Source organism: Phocoena phocoena, chromosome 3, assembly GCF_963924675.1.
Source record: "Phocoena phocoena chromosome 3, mPhoPho1.1, whole genome shotgun sequence".
Classification (NCBI taxonomy): domain Eukaryota; kingdom Metazoa; phylum Chordata; class Mammalia; order Artiodactyla; family Phocoenidae; genus Phocoena; species Phocoena phocoena.
This window is the reverse complement of record NC_089221.1, coordinates 38,709,614-38,733,614: the sequence shown is the minus strand read 5'-3', so window position 1 is coordinate 38,733,614 and position 24,001 is coordinate 38,709,614. Positions and strand designations below refer to the sequence as shown.

At 36.8% G+C, this 24,001-nt stretch overlaps 1 protein-coding gene across 2 annotated transcripts in view; it reads right to left on the bottom strand.

The window, feature by feature from the left end:
- Positions 1 to 24,001, bottom strand: part of PARP8 (poly(ADP-ribose) polymerase family member 8) — a 177,813-nt gene that overhangs the window by 72,834 nt on the left and 80,978 nt on the right. For both annotated transcript variants that reach the window (XM_065875479.1, XM_065875480.1), the window contains 5 exons: positions 11,897 to 11,934; positions 5,142 to 5,231; positions 4,503 to 4,573; positions 2,935 to 3,012; positions 1,333 to 1,427 (listed from right to left, as the gene is read on the bottom strand). In XM_065875479.1, the coding sequence (XP_065731551.1) occupies positions 1,333 to 1,427; positions 2,935 to 3,012; positions 4,503 to 4,573; positions 5,142 to 5,231; positions 11,897 to 11,934 (372 nt within the window). The remainder of the gene's footprint in view (positions 1 to 1,332; positions 1,428 to 2,934; positions 3,013 to 4,502; positions 4,574 to 5,141; positions 5,232 to 11,896; positions 11,935 to 24,001) is intronic.

Sequence of the window (24,001 nt, the reverse complement as noted above, 5' to 3'; positions counted from 1 at the left end):
ATCCCAGCTTATTTAGGCCACAGGTGGTTGTGAGTTTCTGCAGGTAAAATGAAACGGTTAGCAATTATAAATTACAGCTGTGTTATACTCCCTTAAGTATTCGTTTGCTCTCTCAAAATCTGCGTATGTTCACTGAAAAGAATATAACCAGATAATATGAACATTTTTCACAGACGTTCCACTGAAAACAGTCAAGAAGCCCCCAGCTTATATTTCACATGTGCCCTGTGCTAGGCTAAGTACGGGAGTACAAGGAGGACTGAAAACCAAACCAACACAAAATAAAGGCAAGTAACAAAAAAGTGTGCTGCCCCAGCACTCACAGAATTCAGAGTCTAGAGGGGGAGAAGTAAACCCATAACAACAAGACATGAAGAGACTAACAAATGAGATTAAGAGCCAAATGTGATGGGAGTGCAGACGGCAGAATAACCAATCTGCATCAGAGATTCAAGGAAGGCTCAAAGGAAAGCTGACCTTTAGACTGGGGCTTGAATAAAGAGAACAACTGGGTTTGAGAGGGAAGCACTGCTTGGGCAAATAGACAAAGTCAAGGGGAAATATAGCACGTTTTGAGAACAGAAACAATCCTGGTTTGGGTGGATGAGGCTGGAACTGAGGTCAGGCTATGAGAGGAGTCTGGAGACTTGGAGACCACCCTTTAGGAAGATAACAAAAATCTGAAACATCAGAACTGACTCATGGAAGGAAACAAGTATGATGGCAGAAAAGGGTTTTTCTTAAATTAAGGAGAGAAAAGAAAGTCTAAATAGGGATGGTGGGGGTCTTCTGAATGATTAAAGTAATAGAAAGTGGCCTGGAAATTTATCACCAAATAATATATTAAGTAACTGCAACAAAAAAAATAATTATCCTTCAAACACACATTGCACAAACTTATGTCTTTTTTTCCTTTCTTTTTTTAGGGGCCAGATTACATGTCACAATGTGATTTGGATACCAGCAGTTATGCATTATTTACTTTTATTGTTCACACAAATATGTCCTTAATTTATGATAACAACATGGGCTCAGCTGGCCAAATCTGTTACGGGAATTGATTATGATGCCACTCAAGACTGATATTTTATCAGACTAACTCTCCAAAAATAACTAATTTCTTTAATGAAATCAATGCAATCTTAAACCATGTGTACACACAAAAAAAATCATAGCCATAAATATGCCATTTTGTGTAAGTAGAAACATAATAGACTCTCATATACTTTCAAATATAATTAAGCCCAAGGAAATTTCCACTTAACTCCAACAGAAAATTCCAGTGACTTTCCAAATAATTTTAAGTTGTATTCACCGAAGCTATTTATTTACCTGAGAGAAACTGCATGTGGCCCATATATCTCTCTCACTGCCGACAAATCAGCTTCGAGTTGGGGGTGCTTGTGCAGCTCCCCGTCATAGTTCACCTGATGAAAAGGGATAATTTAGAAATGACTTAGGGTAAAGAGAATCAAAAAAATCAAAATACAAACAATCTCTTGGACAGGTGACCCTGTAGTTCTGCCATGGGCATTTTCTCTGTCGCCTTCATGAAAAAAGTATAGACAGTTCAGGGCTTCCCTGGGGGCGCAGTGGTTGGGAGTCCGCCTGCCGATGCGGGTGACGCGGGCTCGTGCCCCGGTCCGGGAGGATCCCGCAAGCCGCGGAGCGGCTGCGCCCGTGGGCCATGGCCGCTCGCTGAGCCTGTGCGTCCGGAGCCTGTTACTCCGCAGCGGGAGGGGCCGCAGCGGTGAGAGGCCCGCGTACCGCAAAAAAAAAAAAGAAAAAGTATAGACAGTTCAGCAATATATTCACTAAAGTTCTTAGGTTCACGTACATCTAGTAGAATTTATTATGCTTAAAACGTAATATTCGACTACTTTGATACGAAGACAATGCCAATGTTAAAAGGAGTGAAGTGGCAGATAATCTGAAAAACTTCTAGACTGAAGAAAACATTTACTTCCCCCTGTAAGAATTAGCAGTGTAAACAAAAATCGAAACTGGAAGAATTATTTTGCAGAATGTTAGAGCGTTATATTGGTTAAAGAATCATTAGGAAAAGTACCCCGTTCCTAGTAAGGAATTCTGGAGACAGGAAACCTAGTTTTATTTATGTCCGTCCATACCTCTACTGCCTTGCATACACTTGATTGACAGATTACTAATTTCTGATCCTGAATGAATAAATTGACTTGCATTCTTTACATAATAATAACTGGCTTTAAAGCATCTCTTTAACATATTACCTTTCCCTTAAACTATCCAAGTTACAAAGCATATTGGATCAAGAAGTTTACAGAAACAGAACAAGACAACTTATATAGCCATATCCTAAAATCAAATGCTCAGTTTAAAATTTTAACATTCTTCTGGAAAAATATAATGAATTCTTCCACATATATGCATATGTGGCTATGCTATTTTCATATATATAAATTATGATGTTTCTTCATAACAATTTTTCAACAAACACTTTAGTATAGAAGGAAAAGGAAGATAATGAATACAAATAATGAGGATGCTCGATAATTAGGGCCCATCAGTTTTTATAAAGGTTAATCACCTTCTATTTAAAACTAACAATTCATGCTTTTATTAGTGTCACCATTTCAAACTATTGACTGAGCACAATATGCTTAATAAATGTAAAAGTTAAAAGCATAATAAGATGCTGTCTGCAAAACATCTGTAATGAAGTTAAGACAACCTCAATGTAAATAAATGATTACAGTCAAATAATTGCAAAAGTAACCTTAATTTCTGAAAATATATAGAAAATGAGCGACAGACAAATTATAGAAATTTCCTTGTTAGTTACAGAACCCTGAACACCACACAGGTGTTTTAGATGACAAGCACAGATTTCCACTAGACCGTGTATGGCTACTGCTACCTTTGAGAGTGGCTATTTGGAGGAGCTGGTGTGCTTACCTGTCCTCCATAATAAAATTCTTCAGAATCATTATCTCCTTCAGAATCTTCTTCCACCGTACTATTTTGTCTTGACTCCTTATAATAATAGTAAGAAGGCAATTTTAATGGTCAAACTAGTTTTCCTCCTTCTGAAACTAAAGTAACAAGTGGCCATAATAGGCAGGTCTTATGCATACCACATGGATTTTAAATGAAAGAATTGTTGGTGCAGTACAAACCAAAAACAAAAAGGTATTAAGAGACAATTTTGTGGGTGCATTAAGCTCTATGTACGTTTCACTGGTCTTGAGTTGTACAATTTAATATTTGATGTATATAAAAAGCTACATTAATCAATTACAATTTTGGGTTTGTTCTGATAAAACATCTGAGCAGCTCACACTGATTCAATTTCTTATTAAAAAATTCCTCAGCGTTATTTATCCCAGACTGTTCTCACTTCCACTGCCAACACCACATAATGGTATGAAAGAAAAGGCACTTTGAATCTAATAATATAAAACTCAAATTATGAAAATAAATACAAATCACATTATGAAGAGAACTTTGTAGAAATAATTTTAGATTTCAGATTTCAAAAGGATATTTAATTAAATATGCTTGAACTTGAAGTTTGAGTTTCTAATTAACTGAACCGTATCTGTTATGTGTCTAAAGTACAAACAACGAAAATTCATCTAAAGTAACTATTCCTATCCCTGACCCTTTTAAAATAATTAAGAGAAAGGTAGCTGCTTTTAGACACAGGAATCTATTAATTCAATGTTTTGTAATTATCCTTAAATTTCTAGATCAAATTTCAAATTACTAAGGCAAACAAAAAACCTAGAAAAGGGAATTTGGGTTTTATAAAATACAAACAGTTTTTGGTTTTAGCAGCAATAATGCTAAATCAGTGATTCTCAGTTTGGCTACTGAAGAGCACGATGAATGGTACAACACTGAGGGGAAGGTAGGGTTGCATTCAGTGCATAGTTTTAAAACCAAAGAATTGTCGGGTGCCACCACATTCATTTTGTTTGTTTAATGTCCCCGTATTTACTTACAGATTGAAGTAAATTTCTTGAAGGTGAGGAAAGGGGATAAGTTTGTTGTTGTTTTAACACTGGCCAAAAATAATAAGACTATACCCAAGCTCTGTGCTCCTTTAGCTAGAAAGATCATCTTTTACAGATGAAATTTTCAGGGTCTGATCGAAACTATGTATACCACATACAGTTAATCTAAACATACAGTTTAGAATAACATACGGTTATTCTAAATATGTTACATAAGTGCTCTTCAATCAACTACATTATTTGATGAAAACACAGAGAACAAGTTAGGTTTTGTATGCACTTTATTTAGATTTAAACCAGATGTTCTTTCTATTACTTGAAAGGTAGCTAATTTTAGGCCACCATCTTTCCCATACATAAGTCCCTAAGCCAGGAGCGTGTACTTCATTCACTATACGCAATTTTAACCTAAATAATGATGATATTAACTACAAATACACAGTAAATCTCAAATACATCTATACTGTTTGAAGAAATATAATAAAACATAAAATGTAATTTACATACCTCCCCATTTTCCTTCTGTAATTTGGATTTTATGGATAAGCAACAGTTAATGTCATTTGTCTTTCTTAATTCTGAAAGTTATAATTAAAGAATCATTTTAGTTTTCAGTATACTATTTACCAAATATTTATAAGTTTCAGTATAAAAACACCCCATAGATGATTCTTTCCTTTGCAAGAGAAATTAAGGGATATTTTGAAATTATATTATGTTGGAGAATTATATTACATACAAACTATTCTGATTTTTCATCGCCCATAAAAATGTGCTCAAACTGAAGCGGCCACAGTACAAATTCCTTCAGTTCTCACTATATATTTCATGGGATCTACGTTGCCTTCAGTATGTTTTTTAAATATTCAGTTTGTCTGGCAGTATCATTATGAATGAAAATATTTTCACAAAAGCAAATCTCTGCATAAGGCATTTAAATGGGACTTTTTAAAAGTACTAATTTATGCATTTTAAAAACTGTTGAAAAACAAATTAATGACTTTAAATAGAAAATCTGTATGGAAAACCAGATTTATAGATGCCAAAGATAAATACTATATGGGTTAAAAGAAACCAAAAAACAAAGCTACCTATAATCAAGAAAATATTAACCTGGAATTTAAGAAAATTGTGTATTCCTATTACCTGTTGCTATTCGATGAAAAATTACTGGAATTGGCTCTGTAGTAACTAATACATCTTCATCATTTTCTGAACTTGACACATATGTATTATCTGCAAAAGAAATATAGACAACTAAAGGCATAGTAACTTGAAAAAGTACAACCTTTATTAAAAAACATTAAGGTATAGCCACATCGCGTCCAACACTCATGAGGCACACATTACTGTTCTGATTAATCTCAGAAAAAAAATGAAGTAAATTGCAGGTTTATGTGCGAATTAATTGTAAATAGCTTCTTTAAAGATGTTTGCATCTCCTAGACAAATATGGACTTTGGATAGAGACTATCCAAACACATCTCTAACATCCCATGCAGTAATGGATCATTTGGACGCAACTGGTTGCCTCAACTCATTGAAGAGCATCCTTCCCAATATCGGTATCAAGTATATGGTAATATGACACACGACTGTTATTTTTTTTGCTCATTGATGGTTACAGGGCATCTGTGACACAGCTATTCAACAAATATTTAACCAATTTTTAAATAATCGTCCTATAATACACTCACCAATGATGTATAAAAAATGTAAATATATATATAAAAAATAAAAGTCTAAAATAGACCTAACCAACAACAGAAGCCTGTATCAATTTCTGCTAGGAGAAATGAGTGTTCAGATGACTTACCGAACACATGATAAAAGATCTTGAGCCCAGTCTTCATAATATTGTGTCAGTACAATGAGAACATGATTTTAAACTGATAGATAGCTAAGTCATTACTTTATTTCCAAAGAAACATCTGTACTGTTTTTAGACCTTGAGTAGTGACAGTGATATGTATTCACAACGTAGCCACAAAAGACTCTCAAAGTCAAAGGATTTAAGTTATTCAGGAATCTGAGAGGAGATGCAGGTGGATTAGACTTGAAACAAAACAGGTTTGCCCCATTATTTTGATTTGTTCTAATTACAAATTTTGCCTTATTTCCTTTTCAAGTAGCATCTAGGAGGGTGTGAGGATTTTTGTGTTTATCAAGTGAGACCCCGGATTAAGAAACAGATTTAATATAACTTTTTAATTACTGTCTCATCATATTAGGTGAGCCTTTGACTGCTTATCTGGGGTCTCTTCTGTCAGTAAACTCATACCTTCAGGTGAGGATCAACAGCTGCTCTGTTAAAACAGAGTTTTAAAATTTCTCAGCCCTCATTCAGAGGGTTCAGTCCATTTTTAAACCTCTTAAACCCTCATTCAGAGCCTTACTGATTCACTGTGCATAGTTCGGTTTTCCCTATGTACAATGGATTCCTTGACGCAAACTTGAGAAGACAAACAGCAATGGAAGCAATGCTGACCACCAACTAGAAGGAAAGATCCAGAAAAATCTGGACAGTGGACTCCATATCATGGAATGAGGAGGATTGTACTAAAGCATCAAGAGGCAAATAAATTAGAACTTTCTGTTTAAGAAAACAGGGAAATGAATAACTCAAGTTAAAGGACCAAATGGCTTACACAAAGTGTTGACACTGGAAGGCAGTGAGGTGTGATTCAAGACAATATAACCTAGTAAATAATTGTTGCATAACACCGAAAGACAGGATTAGGCATTCAACATATCATTTTCTAAGAGATTTTCTACCAGTCTGTAGTTTGATTAGTATTTAAGCATTAGAACACTTTTAATTTCTGCTTTTGGCTTAATTTACCCAAACCAAAATGTTTTCAGTTTGCATGACAGTATCCATTAAATAACCATTACGATACAATAGGCCAGATCACAGAGGTGTATTCAAGTCAAGAACAGAAATTTAAGAGTAGACAAAGCACTTCAAATCTAGACTCTGCTACCAATTAGCTGTTGATCCCTTTAAATCTAAGCCACTGTCTGCTTTGTTATAAAATGAAGAGGTTTGCTGATGATCTTTGAGGAGCGTCCCAGCTGTCTGAATTGATTCTATGTTTTCTTTTGTTGTTGTTTAACTAATTATTTCTAAATCTTCCTCAACCTCTTCTGATATCTGTAATAATACATTGTCTTTGTTTAGACATAGGAAAGTAGGACACAAAAAGGATAAAGAATGCATTTAAGGTAACAGAATGAGTCAGTGACAGAACAGAATGCTTTCAAACTCAAATTCCTTCACGGGAAGTCTCCCACTTGAGTCTGAGGATGGCAATTTTTTTTCTGAAAGCTTCCGGGGACAATTAGGTTCTTTAACGTGTATGTTTTGTAGAGAACCTGTAGATTCTTGTTAAAGGCTGTTAACAGTATGAATATTTTCTCTTCCCTTCCCTACCAGACTATGTAAGCATTACTGGAACTTCTGTGGACAAGGGAGAGGTGAGTAGAGAGCTACGGAAACACATCTCTTAAATTACTGCTTTTATTCTATTTCTAATTTAAGCCAGTATTCCATTATTCATTACTATGTAACTTAATAGAAATAATTATAAATAATAACTATACTGGTTTTATACTACAATCTGCATATTTCCTCTACATATGATATTCATGTCAACCACCAAGCCAATTATTATCCCTATTTTAAAGATGAGGAAACCAAGGCTCAGAAAAATTAATTCACCCAAATTATTTAAGTAACTAAAGTAATTACACATAGCATAGTAAGTGGTAAAACTGTCTGAATCCAAACATCAATGCTTTGCTATGTTTTTTTATATCAGAATATTGTCACTCAACAATTGCAGTATCTTGTAAAACATGTAAGAGAAATCAGAGAATTCATACCCTCCAGTAGGTAAGCCTCCCAACTAAAGGTGGTAACTGATGAGAAAGAATTCTGCTGGTCACAACAGAGTCAATTATCTGTGACTTGTAATACACTTACCTTTAAAAAACAGAAAATTGTCTACAGTAGAAACTCCACAGGTAAACTAGAAGGCTGCTTTATTTCTTCATTTTATTTGAATAGCCAATATATCTTTAGTATTTCATTTATATACGTTATTATATGTACCTAAAACTGAAGACCCTCTCAATTTTAATTTTCACAAAAACAAACTATGAAATGAGTTCCAATAGATGGCACAGGTAACTTAATAGATTAAAACTATAAAATGGCAAATCTGCTAAGGAATAAATAGGATGGCATAATCCTGAATTTGGAGGATTATGCTAATACATATTCATAGGGCAAAAAAAATTCCATACTGTATTTTCAAACTTAGATGATGAGCTAAGCACTGAACCGTATTATCCAGAAAAAGTAGGAAAAAAATCCTGAGGAACATTAGCAGAAGGAATTAATAAAAGTACTATCAAGATTATTGCATTTAGAAATTAAAAGCAACATAAAAGAGAGCATTTGTTTGAAATAATTTTTAAAATAGGCAAACTTTTTGGAAGAAAAATCAAGGGGAGAAAAAGACAAGAATAAATATAAAATAACAGAAATGAGAAAGGAGAAATAACCACAGAGATGCAGAAGATTTTTAGACTTACAGACTGAATACTATTAAAAACACTTTTTGCTGAAAAATCTGGACATTCCTCCAACATAGTGGGCTTTCAAGAAGAACACATGTTAAAAAATGACTAAGAAATAGAAACAAAGAACAGATTCATCAATCATGGCAGAAAAATATGACTGCTCTAGAACCATCCCTAAAAAGATACGAGGCTCAGGGCTTCCCTGGTGGCACAGTGGTTGAGCGTCCGCCTGCCGATGCAGGGGACACGGGTTCGTGCCCCGATCCGTGAAGAGCCCACATGCCGCGGAGCGGCTAGGCCCGTGAGCCATGGCCACTGAGCCTGTGCGTCTGGAGCCTGTGCTCCGCAACGGGAGAGGCCACAACAGTGAGAGGCCCGCGTACCGCAAAAAAAAAAAAAAAAAAAAGAAAAAAGATACAGGCTCAGATAGATTTGCTAGCAAGTTCTATCAAATGCCAAAGAACAGTTTAATTCCATCATCAATTTGAAGTATTTAATAACAGAGTACATGACAAAATACACGTAGTTCTTATAGAGCAGCCTTAAGATATCTGCTAATGTAACTTGTCACCTTCTATTCAAAGGAGAAGACATACACGATACCTCATTAGATGCCAAACAAGAATTCGATAAAGACTTAATACTCATTCTTAAAAAAAAAAAGCTTAGTAAATGAGAAAAGGAATGACACTTGCTCTCTGAAAGCGACTAGAAGCAAGCTCACTAACTTTGAGAAAAGGAACGAAGCTGCCAATTTTCATATCTATTATTAAAAGTCATTCTGGAAATTCTAGCCAGTACAAGAGGAGAAAAAAAATACAGGTATGAATACTGGAAAGGAAGAGCAAACATATAATTTTTATATAATATTATCTATATGAGAAATCAAGCGTATTAACTGAACTAGTACAAATAACTATGGATTAAAATTTAATAATGGGGAAAATATTATCATAGTAATATTCACTTTGAAGAAAGCTCCATAAAAATACTACTACTACTTCTTCCACAGAAGTGATAGGAATCAGAACTGAATTATAGACTTGGTTACCACCAAACTACACATCCTTGGGGAATATTTAACTTCCCTCAGCACATTTCTTCAAGTATAAAATGTCATGATAGCACTTGTTCTGTCTATACACAAACTGGTATTTAGAATCAATTCAATCACACATAAGAAAATACTTGGCATCAACCAATTCAAAATTCTATCCCCAAATGCACTAATCTCTCTCTCCATCTCTGTGTTTTATTTACACTTCTTTTTTATAAATTAAATTATATTGGCAATTCACTATGCACTTGCTTCATGATGTAAACTCAATTTTAAAAAGCACCAATGATAACCAATACTTTATGTTTTAATTTCAATTTTTATATACTGTAGTTGCAGTGGGGCTCCCGTATGGCGAGAAAAACCAGAGTAATACTTCTTGACCACAAGAGGGAGCTAAACATTTGGTTCACTTGGTTTATTAAAGGCATCTATCATATTTCTTGCGCTACAGAATAATTCACTTCCTGTCTTCAGGGGACTTTCATTTGTGGCATTATTTCTATCACCCTGACTTAAATGTCCTGCACCTCTCTTGGGTGACATCTCTAGGAGCTGTCTCAGATGGGAAGCATAATAATCATAATATTTACAATAAATAGTGGGGCTTTTATTTTCCTAACACATTTAAGCAAACATTCAGCATCAAAAACATACTATATCATAATAAGGGAGAGGGCTGATTGCAAAACCAGCTAAGAAATTTTTTTTCTTTATACATTTCATGTCTTGGTCCTTCCAATAATATCTGCCTAGAATACTTTTTATACTATTAAAAATAGGCATATTTTTAATAATGAATAACTCTCCTTGTAAAATTGCACAATAGTTTTATAGAATGCTATGCTTAAAACATATAGAGATCATAGCAAAACAATTGTAAGGGAACTTATGATATGTGAAAATTATTTTAAAATGTAACATTTGATCTTACAAAAAGGTTAAATGCATAATGCAAACTGCCACTGGAAATACTTAGCTTAAAGGCTAAAAAAATATTTTACAATATCCTCATACCACATTATTAACTAATTATTTTTTTTAAAATACTCAAAGTATACGTAATCAAAGTTACTTATAGCAATCTACTCATTTTATACAGAAAATTATGATCCCAATCATGCACAGTAAGTGAATAAAATGGCTAGATTTGAATAGGAATTGGAATTGTGATTTCAATTCATGACCCTGACAGATCAGAACAGTTAGTTTGGTAACCATCAGATTTTATTAAGTAAGAATGCTGGAGTAAAAAAAATATATATGAAACATAGGCAGTTAAAATTTGCTAATCTTTGCCACAGAATATGATAAGAAATAGATTCTCGCATTATACTTTTTTCTTTGGGGTAAACTAATCAAGTCACGTTTGATCTACACTAAGTCTACAGTGCTCGTGCTCTTACTCAAGATAAAATTATAGACATCATTAGTGAGAAAAACACTAAAGATAAAGTCCAAATTATCATGACTTAAATATTGGCGTACACATCCTGGGCTCTGGTGGGATTACAGTGAGTCTAGAAAGTAAGACTGAACATGGCCTAGAAGAAAGATACTGGTTTGATCAATAGAAAAGTAGATCTGTAGTGACCTTATATTCAGTTTTCTATGGACAAATGTGTGTGGATCTAGTAATCTATTTCAGGACACACAGTGAGGACAGCTGTGCATATGCAAGAAGCCTAGTACAGTCTAGCAGTATGGTCCACGGGCTCTGGACTATTGGGTTCAAATTGCAGTTCTTCCTCTTACTAGTAGTGTCATCATTCATCTGTAAAATGAGGATATTAGAGTAACAACCTCAGAGAGTTGTTGTGAGATGTGTTCAACTGTATATAAATTTAGAGAAATTAAGAAAGGCCTATTATTTTCAAATATTACTATTATTTTTAGCTACTATTTTAGCTGTTACTCCTACCCATTATTTTTAGAGTATGAAAAAACTATCCAAAGCCAACAACTAAACCAGTTTAGAGAATCTTCATTTTAATTGGAATGAGGTAAATATACAGGATGAAGCTATCATATTGACTCAAGGAAAGTAGTTTCACGGGAGAACTATTTTGATTCTGTACTGTGTCTCAGGGTGAGACATGTAACTCACAGGCAATCAACAGAATTCTTTTATATTGTCTTTCCCTGCCAACCCTTCACCCCTAGATATATTTATATACTTTTACATCTCCAGAAGAAAAAAACTATTCGAAGAATCATGGCATGAATATTTGTAATAAAAAGAAAAAGGAAAACATACCTGGGTAATCTTCAGATACATGTACTGAATAGGATACACTGTTAAAACAGGAAAAAAAAGAGAGAGAGAGAGAGAGAAAAGAAAGGCTCGAGTTACTGCTAAGGCAAACATGCTTTTACACAATGAAAACCAACCCCGTGTTACCCATTACTTTATATAGATATAAGTATAGATACCAAAATGTATGCTAGACAAACGAACTTGAATATTTTAAAGCACAACAGTCCTTTCTTTCTTAATAATTATAGATTCACACGAAGTTACACGGACAGTGCAGAGAGGTCTCATGGATCTTCACCAAGTTTCCCCCACTGATTATATCTTCTCTTCCTACAGCACAACATCAAAAGCAGGAAATCAACATTAGTGTAAAATCTGGGTGCAGTTCTACCTATGTCATTTGTCCACATTTGCTTCGTGTGCCTATCACTCGGAGAGTGATACAGAAATCCAGATACAGAACTATCTGATCCAGATACAGAACTATCTGATCACTCGGAGAGTTCCCTCATGCTGCCGTGTTCAGGGTCAAGGCTGTCTCCCTTCACCCCAGCATTCCTAAACCCAGGCAGCCAATAATTAATTCTCCACCTCTGTAATTCTGTCATTTCAAGAGTATTATATAAGTGAAGTCAGACTGTGAAGCGTAATAGAATTTTAAGACAAAATAAGTGTCTTGAAAAAATTACTGTGATTGGAAACATTTAGGATAGACTGAAGAGGAGAGACATTGAATTAAGTAATAAAATAATGAGCAAATATCAGTGAGGAGGTGCCTACTGGAAAGGAGAAGGAAGAACAAATGGCAGATGTTGAACCCCAGCCAAGAGCCCAGCTTTGGGCCCTGAATCAAATGCCAAAACTTAGAAGATAAAATAACCAGGCCAGTGGAGCCTCAGACAAGCTGGGGGAAATATACACCATGATCCCGTGTGAATTTCTTTTCCCACAATTCATTCCCTTCTACAATGGAACTGTACTTGCAGAAATGAAATCACTGATGATCAAGGCAACCCTTTATCTGGCAGTACTATGTGACAGAACCTGGGACCTTGCCAGAGATTATACTCAGTACTAAATTGGGTTAATTCTCAATAGCTTACCATCTCAACCAACAGCACTTGGTTTCATTTTTCATCCGAATCAATGTTTAAATCCAAAGTGAAGCCTTAATACATTCCCATGTCTAACTCCAATTAGGAAGACTGCTGTGATTAGGGCCAAACAGGATCAAATTCCAGCTTTGAGCTGGGTGGCATAAGAAAAGCCATTTTCTATACACTCAGCTTCCATCCCTTTTCAGTAAAATGGGGGAATCCAGACCTACCTTACAAGCCTGCTGTGATGATTTAATGGCTTAACAGCTGTAAAGTCCCCAGGACAACGCCAGACACACAGCAGCAGATGCCAAGTAATTTTAGTCAGCTTCCAGTACAAGCAATGAAAATTTACAGAAGTGAAGTTTTACATGAATGAATGTCCTCTGGGGAACTCGGTTTGCTCAAAATCACAATATATTACATTTTTCAGAGACCAAAGCTAACATGGATGATTTTATTTTATGATTGTATTATCCTCATGATATTAAGAGACATTCCCATGTTCATGATCACACCTAATTTTTCAAATACAAAATAGAAAACAAAAGCCTTACAAAATAATGCATCAGCCCCTGTGATATATAGCATCTTCTTGGTGTACACCAGAAGGAATATCACCAGAGATGTAAAATCCAAATCAGTTTCACTAACAGAGTCCTTAGGGAAACAATCTAGTATCAATAGAAGCAGACATGCATGATTAAACTAAAGGACCTAAAAGGTAGGACCAAAAAAAGAGCAAAGGACCAAGCTTAAATAGATAGGAGAGTAAGGGTAGCATATGCTGTACATAATAAATACTAAAGCAGGCAAAAATACTGAGAAGTCAAAGTGAAAGAGGGTGAACATGAGAAGGACGAAAAACCTGGAGCAAACTCTAAAATTCTGATTTAAAAAAAATGCCTTCAGATATTTGGAATTCGCTAATTACAATTACATTGAGGTGCTTTGCCAGAGAAATTGAGGTCCGTCTATGTGTGTTTGGCGTATACTGTATGCACCGCACAGTACTAGGTTCTTAATATCACAAGTTTAAAACTAGAATCTGTAAGTTATTTCATAACCTCAATAACTTTTTAGATTAAAATGGTTGCTTCCACCTCTTATTCCTCTGAAAGCATCTATCCCAGTTAAAGATACCTCCCGATAGCCAAGAGCCTCTGGAGAAGTTCCTTGGGAGAGCCCTTAGATGTTCAGTATCTGCCCAATCTTGTGTTTGTTTATATATTTTTAAAAAATCATTCATAAGGTCATTCTTGTATCAATTCACCATTTGCTGCATTACCATCCTCTTTGTTTTGAAATGTCTGCAGAGAGCTGAAAGTAGATCGAGTTTAGATCTAGTTCTCAAGCTCACAGATCTAAGGAAATTCTTTAAGAACAGGAAGGAGCTAAAGGAAGATGGCAGTTTTAACACAACAGAGAAGGGAATTCAGACTTGAAAGAGTTTTAGACCAAGAGCACCTGTCAGTGGTACTGAATTCAACATCTGTATTCTACAAGTGGGCCCCCAAATGCTGTGACTTTCTGCCATCTCTAACTCAAAACTCCCGGATCCTGAACTCATACTTCACCCAGGGGGTTTTGACAGAGCAAGCAAAAACCAGTATTTTATTGAGTAATACCTTTTACCTTATTCTCTAAAATCTAAAGCAATGTCTTCGATAAACCAAATCTTTTCCTATCTTTTCTCTCCCAGTTAGATCACTTTTAGAATTTACATGAGAGAAAGCAAAATACAGAAACTAACACAAAATTGCAGGCAATGGCAAGCAGTCCTCCACCCTCCTTGCATCCAGAAAGAAGGAAATGTCTGTCTTTTTATCTAAGACTAATATCATCTCGATTTATAGATCCCATAAACCCACACTCCATTTGGTACCTTTTTATATTAATTTAATCTAACAATGCCACCATTTGAAATTAATAAAAAATGTGCTATTATGCAAATGAGAAAGGATTTGCCCACAAAGATATTAATGGTAGCACTATTTAAAATGAAAAATTACCCCCCCCGCCAAAACCAAGAGTGCCAATAATAGGATTATACAAACTATTATATACATACACACAATATGATGCTAGGCAACTGTGAAAAAGTAATGGTGTAAAATAATATGTAATGAAAGAGATAACTGGGCTTCCCTGCTGGTGCAGTGGTTAAGAATCCTCCTGCCAATGCAGGGGAAACGGGTTCGAGCTCTGGTCCGGGAAGATCCCACATGCCTTGGAGCAACTAAGTCCGTGTGCCACAACTACAGAGCCTGCACTCTAGAGCCCGTGAGCCACAACTACTGAGCCCACGTGCCACAACTACTGAAGCCCGCGCACCTAGAGCTTGTGCTCCGCAACAAGAGAAGCCACCGGAAGGAGAAGCCTGTGCACCGCAACGAAGAGTAGCCCCCGCTCGCCGCAACTAGGCAGCAACAAAGACCCAACACAGCCAAGAATAAATAAATTAATTGAATAAATTTCTTAAAAAAAAAAAAAGAAAGAGATAAGTGTTTCTAATACAATAAGGTACATACAAAAATGTAGACTGCTGTAACATATTTTCATTTAAAATGTGTAAATGCATATCTACTACAAACATATACAGACAGAAACATGGCTTGAAAAATAATGACAAGCTTCAACAGTTGCTATCTTTTGGTTATTGGATGAAAGGGAACTCTATTCTTTGTTTACATCTGTATTGTTTCAATACTTATAATAAATGTGAACCGTGTAAAAAGTTAAAAAGCTAGTAATGTTTAAGCTCCCCCTTTACCTTGTAGCCTTTTTTATCACCATACTTTTCTTCTGAAAGTTAAGTTTTTACAAAGAATAATCTCACCTGTTCTCACTAGCCACACACTTTACATGCACATTACAATGCAGCTTCCACGCCTAGTACTACTACTCCCCCTAAATTCTGCTTCTTCGGGTCACCACTGACCTTTTTTATTTTTCTAGTTCCTTTCTTACACAAGTTCTCAGATGCATTTAATAAAAACAAAGACGTCATGAAACCCTCCTTCCTTGGTTCCTGAACTCCACCTCTCCCTGGGTCCCGCTTGCTTTTGATGTCTTCTTAATCTCTTTCAATATTTCACGTTTCATGTTGTTTTCATATTTCAATGCTTTCCAGCCATGCTGACTGCTCTACTTTTTCACATGAGTAATCTCAACTATATCCATAAGTGTCTCCAACCAGCTATAAGCAGAAGACTCAAAAATTCCCTATCTCTAAATCAAGCAGGCAGCTTCTTTTTTTCCTCACATTTCCCATAGGATATTCTGAAAGCATATTAAACCCAACACATACAAAACAGAACTCATAGCCTTCTTTACGTTAATTTTCAACTCAGCAAATTAAATACCAAGAAACTTGGTAAAAATAAGAGCAGCGGCTGCTCTCAGGAGCTAGGGATCAACTTACCACTTGACCACTCAGGGCACAAACCCCTTGGCCACTTTCTGGAGCAGGGAAATTCTGATATAGTAGATCTGAAGTGGAACCTGGGAGTGTGCGTCTCTAAAAAGCACCCCAAGCAATACCGATGAAGGTAAGCTCTGGATCTTGTTTTCAAAAACATATAAATATTGATCCTGTGGAATAAAATTCTAACTCTTTAGCGTGTCTCCCAAGGCTCTTCACGATCTGACCCTTAAGCACCTGCCCAGCCAAAACCCTGATAAATACCCACAGACCTTAACTTCCAACCATTTCAGGCTCTACCATTCCCGAAACAGGTCAGCTTTTTCACACAAAGGAACGTGGTGGCGTCAGACTGTTGGGCTTTGAAGCTGGCTCTGCCATTATTAACTGTGCGACCGAGGGCTAGATAACTGTTTTCTGCCTCAGTTTCTTCGTCTGTAGTACCTATCTTTTGGGGGTGTTGTGAGGACTAAACAAGTTAATACAGGTAAAGCACTGAGAAGAAAAAAACTGACACCAAAGTAGTCAATAAACATTAGCTGCTTCATTAATATTATTAATTGACTATTACTTCTGCACGTAGACTTACTTTCCTAGAACACCCGCCCCTCCACCCTCAAGATTCAGTTTGAAGAACAACTTCCTATGAAACTTCAATAACCCAGGTAGACTTGGGTGTTCTTTCCTTCATGTCCCACTTCACCTTGACCTTAACTGTCCTTAGACTGAAGGTACAGACCAAACATTTTCATCTTCAAATTCCCAGGGCTCTGACAGAGTAACTTGTCAATAAAATAATTTCTGAATAAATGAACAGATCATATCTTTTTCCTAAATTACCTGAAGATATACCATGACAGTCCTGGACAGAATACCTACCAAGTAGTAGGCAAGTGCTCAAATATTTGATAAAAATCAGCAATGCAGGTACCCAGCAGTTCTCCCTGTGGGTACACACCACTGTTCACGTGAGTGCCAGGCCCTTTCATCACATTCTCTTCACAGGCTTTCTGTGATATACAGAAGTAGAAGTGGTCTGAACACCCAGGTCATGTGTGTTCTCTGTCTTCTTCATTTTCAAATCACCATAATGAGGGTGATACTTGAATTACTACCAGACCTGATAGCATGAGCTGAAATTCAACGACACGATATAGAGGAAGATCTCTGAGATGCTCTAAAAAATGGAAGCACCAGTTATTTTCACAAAAAATAGACATGTTAGCATTTCAAACTGATCAGTAGTTTAATTAATTTACTTGTCAGGAGAGCAGTACACATGGAAGTCTTTATTTAATCTACTCCTATCCTGAAAGTATAGAAGAAAGAATGTCAGTTCTCCTAGACAGAAGAGGCAGCGGTATGCAAAATGTCTGAGCAGGAATTTGTTGCAACATCATATGTTCCACGCAAGGAATAAGCATGCTTTACTCAAGGCCTCCAGTGAAAAGCCTGAGAATGTATCTGCCTCCCTTCCTCTGTTCCTCTCAACATGAAGACAAGAGCAGGAAGCTCTCACTCCAGAACAGCAGGCTCATCTTTCCCACCAAGGAAATAAATTGTTTTTTTGTTTTTTTCTTGTGGTATGCAGGCCTCTCACTGCTGTGGCCTCTCCCGTTGCGGAGCACAGGCTCCGGACGCGCAGGCTCAGCAGCCATGGCTCATGGGCCCAGCAGCTCCGCGGCATGTGGGATCCTCCCAGACCAGGGCACGAACCCGTGTCCCCTGCATCAGCAGGCAGACTCTCAACCACTGCGCCACCAGGGAAGCCCGGAAATAAATTGTTGATACAAGGCAATTTATACCACCCCTGACAAAGGTAAAGGGTGAAGACGCTTGCCCAATAAATACTGTTTCCCGATAATATACGTGTTCCCATTTTCAAAGCTTATTTTGATAATTTTTAAAGTTATACTTGCAGCGCGTGAAGTAATGGAATCAAAAGCCATGGTGTTCTTTTGTTTGATTTTAGGGAAGTGGCTGAGTCAGCAACTTTCTATGCTTAAATGTTACACTATAGGTCGAATGTTTAGACTTCTAAGTAAACCATCTTCTCAACAAGGATGAACTCTAAAAACCTCAGCCCAACTTTAATTAGTAACCTAGATGCATGCTTTATTTATGGTATTAATATACCATATGGTATGAGCAAAATCATTCTTTTATACTGACTTAGTCGAATGCAAAAGCCAACAGTATATTTAAACGAAGTTCTGCTTCTCTCTCTTTAATCATAACCAGAAATAAGAGAAGGTCACAAGCACAACTCCAATAGGACATGAATAGTGGACAACATGCCAGGTCACCTCCATTAAGTTAATTATATATAAATAACCTGAAACCTACATTAAATTTATAGATATATAAATATGTATAATATATATGTAATTTCCATATTTCTTCCCTCTAAGTTTAATGTCTGGAGTTTTCTGCACAGTTTGCAACTATAACTAATTCAGTACTCTTTTGGTAAATATTCACTAAAATGTAGAGGTCTTTGCCTTCACCATTTTACATCTAAGTTCAAGTTATAAGTGGTTATAAAAAGTCTAAAGCTACTGCAAATGATTTGCACAGCATGTCAAGGCTGAAATGCCGGATATGATGGAATAATTCTGTAACTGAAGTAAGGGCTTTGTAGAGGCAAGAAAACATGTATTAAGAAAAGATTATAAATATTCAGAGACATAACTGCAATAAATACTAAGATATTATCTCACCGACTTTCTCCAAGAGTTAAGGTACAATTTCTTGTGGAATACGAAGCACAATTCTTAATACTACCCGAAGACCCTGCAGGATCCAGCCTATCTCCTCGTCTCACCCTCTTGCTTCACTCTCTATGCTCAGACAAAAAGCACGTTTTCAGTTCTTCGCCATGCCTTGTTCCCGCTGCCTGGAATTCTCTCCCCCTCCTCCTTTATTATTTTTTTAATGATATATTGTATTTATTTATTTTTTTAAATTAATTAATTAATTTTTTGGGCTGTGTTGGGTCTTCGTTTCTGTGAGAGGGCTTTCTCTAGTTGTGGCAAGCGGGAGCCACTCTTCATCGCAGTGCGCGGAGCTCTCACTGTCGCCGCCTCTCTTGTGGAGCACAGGCTCCAGACGTGCAGGCTCAGTAGTTGTGGCTCACGGGCCCAGTCGCTCCGCGGAATGTGGGATCCTCCCAGACCAGGGCTCGAACCCGTGTCCCCTGCATTGGCAGGCAGACTCTCAACCACTGCGCCACCAGGGAAGCCCGCTCCTTTTTGTCTTGTGAATTCATTCTCATCCTTCAGATCTCAACTCAAATGTCACCTCCCAGGAAAAAGGTTTCTGATCAACCTTCCCAGGCTTGGACAGATCTTATGACAGAGCAGTCACACAGTTTGTAATTTTAAACTTAACTGCGTGACATTAACATTTGCTTCTCTCACGAAATCTGTGAGGTTAGAAGGCACCTATTTTCTTCACCACAGTATGCCAGCACCTCCCATGTACTCAGCACATCATAGGAACATTGTCATTATTTGCAGAATGAATGTTTATTTAAAATGTATACATCCTTTGACCTTCCAACTTGGAATAACCTTCCTCACAAAATTACTTAGCAAATATGATTTAGTCTACAACCTGAAGAGTGCAGAAGAAAGAGCATGGACTTTAAAATATGCCTTTATGAACCACGTGAACCTGAGAACATTAAATTGGCTAACTTTCTCCTGCTTATTTGTTAGGTGAGATAACATCTACTTCCTCATCTTGTAGAGAGTATTACATGGAGACTGTCATGTGGAAGAAAGCAGCTTGTGGAATGGGAGACAATGATCAATGAAAATGATTTCTCAACTTTCTCCCCTCCCCAAATATTCAAGCATGAGAAGATGTAAAATAATTCTGTAACAGACATCCACAAGGCCTCTTCACTCTCCATTCCCCTCCTTCTCCTCCCTGCTGCAGGAAGAAGCCCTTGAATTTGGGGGAGGAGAATCCCTTCTCTCAGGTGGAGACATAAGCCAATCAGAATTGCCAATCCCTCTCCTAAAGTAGGAAAGAGACGTCACCTAGCCTATACCTTGGCATCAGTAGTTGGTTCAGAGTAATTCGTTCAGAGTCAAGCTTGGAACTTTTATTTAATGGTTTTGGGAAATGACACTTGCTCCTCCTGTATGCGGATGAGGAAGTATACAGCCACGGTTTCTGCTGGTAGCCTTCTAACACCCATGGTGAGCAGAGAAAGTTGGAACTTAGAAAATTTCAGACACAGAGACAGAGGCAGAGCCCTGACCAAAATAAACCTACATCTCTTTATCAATGAAGTTTTCATGGCAGGAACAAATAACTTTGCTTTTACAGTTTAAGTCAGCATAAAATATTTTTGTTTCTTAGAACCAAAATCATCCTAATTTGGACACGGACCTATTAAACTGCTTGAGTTATTTTAATGTAAACATCTACAAGCTATTTAAATTAAAAAGGGCTTCCCTGGTGGCGCAGTGGTTGAGAGTCCGCCTGCCAATGCAGGGGACACGGGTTCATGCCCCGGTCCAGGAGGATCCCACATGCCGTGGAGCGGCTGGGCCAGTGAGCCATGACCGCTGAGCCTGCGCGTCTGGAGCCTGTGCTCCACAACGGGAGAGGCCTCAACAGTGAGAGGCCCGGTACCGCAAAAAAAAAACAACAAAAAAACTAATAGACAACAAACAATAAATCCTGGAGAGGGTGTGGAGAAAAGGGAACCCTCTTGCACTGTTGGTGAGAATGTAATTGATACAGCCACTATGGAGAACAGTATAGAAGTTCCTTAAAAAACTAAAAATAGAACTACCATATGACCTAGCAATTCCACTACTGGGCATATACCCTGAGAAAACCATAATTCAAAAAGAGTCATGTACCACAATGTTCATTGCAGCTCTATTTACAATAGCCAGGTCATAGAAGCAACCTAAGTGTCCATCAACAGATGAATGGATAAAGAAGATGTGGCACATATATACAATGGAATATTACTCAGCCATAAAAAGAAATGGAATTGAGTTATTTGTAGTGAGGTAGATGGACCTAGAGTCTGTCATACAGAGTGAAGTAAGGCAGAAAGAGAAAAACAAATACCGTATGCTAACACATATATATGGAATCTAAAAAACAAATGGTTCTGAAGAACCTAGGGGCAGGACAGGAATAAAGACACAGACATAGAGAATCGACTTGAGGACACGGGGAGGGGGAAGGGTAAGCTGGGACGAAGTGAGAGAGTGGCATGGACATATATACACTACCAAATGTAAAATAGATAGCTAGTGGGAAGCAGCTGCATAGCACAGGGAGATCAGCTCCGTGCTTTGTGACCAGCTAGAGGGGTGGGATAGGGAGGGTGGGAGGGAGGGAGATGCAAGAGGGAGGAGATATGGGGATATATGTATATGTATGGCTGATTCACTTTGTTATAAAGCAGAAACTAATGCACCATTGTAAAGCAATTATACTCCAATAAAGATGTTAAAAAAACAAACAAACAAAAAATTAATAGACATTTACCCATGGTTTAATTTCATAATTTTTGCCTAATTATTTGAAAGTAGAGAATACACTAATGATTTGGGGTTTTAAGTACTATTCATAACTTTTACAGAACTTATGACCTGAAAGCAATTGTGATATATTAGATATTATAAAATAAAAGTTGCAAGTTATTTATTATTTTTCTATTTGTCAAAGATGAGATCATTTTCTTTAGGGTATAACATTTTCTTCCTTGTGGTGAAATGATTTTTGTTAGTCCTTCATGGGCATTCGATTTACCATTTTATTTCAATACTGTATGTATGTAAAACTGGATTTGGAAAGCTGTAGTCCTATCTGCTGATTTTCTTGATTCTTTCTTTCTGGACTACAGCCTTTTGGGAGGTCATCAATGAAACAGGAGACTTTCAGACTGTAGAATAGTATTTCCTAGTGCTTACTAAAATCAATTAGCCTTTCACTCTTCATTAAGCTTTTGAAAACTGATTTGTTCTCACAAGATTAATGTGGAAAGTATAATTATTTGAAAACAAGGGTAATGTACTTAAATCTGACATATTTTGACCACAAAGTTAATTGATTACTAGATATTCAATTAGCAAATGCAATTCATTCTTAAGCCAGTGAATATGTAACTAAAAGACAGCCTCAAAGTAACAAATATTTAACACAAAGAGAGCCATGTGGATGGTTTAACCAAGGAAAGGTGGCAGTTTAATGGTATGCTAACACATATATATGGAATCTAAAAAAAAAAAAAAAAGAATGTACTTGAGGACGTGGGGAGGGGGAAGGGTAAGCTGGGACAAAGTGAGAGAGTGGCATGGACATATATACACTACCAAATGTAAAACAGATAGCTAGTGGGAAGCAGCTGCATAGCACAGGGATAGCAGCTCGGTGCTTTGTGACCAGCTAGAGGGGTGGGATAGGGAGGGTGGGAGGGAGACACAAAAGGGAGGAGATATGGGGATATATGTATATGTATAGGTGATTCACTTTGTTATAAAGCAGAAACTAACACACCATTGTAAAGCAATTATACTCCAAAAAAGATGTTAAAAAAAAAAGAATTACATACAATTGAGTTAACTGATCAGCTATTTGTTGAGATATTGTTGATCCTGTTTTAATATTCTATTTTCTAACAGACAGATGAGGAAGACTTTCATCTTTTTCTTTATTTTTGAGCTGTAACTAACTTCAATTTTGTAGACACTGCTTTTATAAACTAAAATGAAACGTTTAGAAAGAGCATCTAATTCTCACTGATCCCTCCAGAATTCAGAAACTCCTAATGAGACTCCTTATGTTTTATGGCCCTATAGTTATTTTCACAGGTTCAGTAAGAATCTGCCCTCTCTTTTTTACCAGTATATTATTGGACAAAGCAATTGTGTAACCAAAACTATCCCTAGAATATATTTCAAAATGATTTTCATTTGATCAGAAATGACAAGCCACTACTGGGAAACAAGAATTGACTTTTATGTGCAACTAATGCCTACAAATCTCTGCCAGGAAAACTGTCGGGCTGGTAGGTTCCCAGAGTTACAGCGAGTTACAGGCGAGAAAGGTTGCTTTCTGGCAGGACTCAACCAAACAGCTATTCATCCAATTACATAGGTACTCAAGGTGAAATCTGTTGTACAGTGTGTCTTGGTTTTGTTTTCCTAGCCTCAGAGAAGCAAATAATAGAGGCTTTTAAAACTCCAATCTAAGTTTCCTAATGAAAAATTCTGGAGAGAAGTTAAATTCTATCACCTCAATAGGTCATGATTCTAGATTTGCAAACTCAAGGAGGCCTCTATAGCCGATTAACACTCTTGCTGAAGATTTTTGTGATGAAGAATTACCTTTGGAAATTACTTATGATCACAGGAGGAAGACTACAAGGAAAAACTGTCAAAAGCATGAAAATGGGCAAAAAGGATTCTGAGGGTTTTCCATTGGAACAATGGGCCCCTGCAAATGAGTATCCGATTCTAAAGGGATTTCTGATCACCTCAGCTATTTTTATACTCTATAAGGATAAAAGCTAAGTTGTAAAAACACTGATCATAACGCAAATGATTT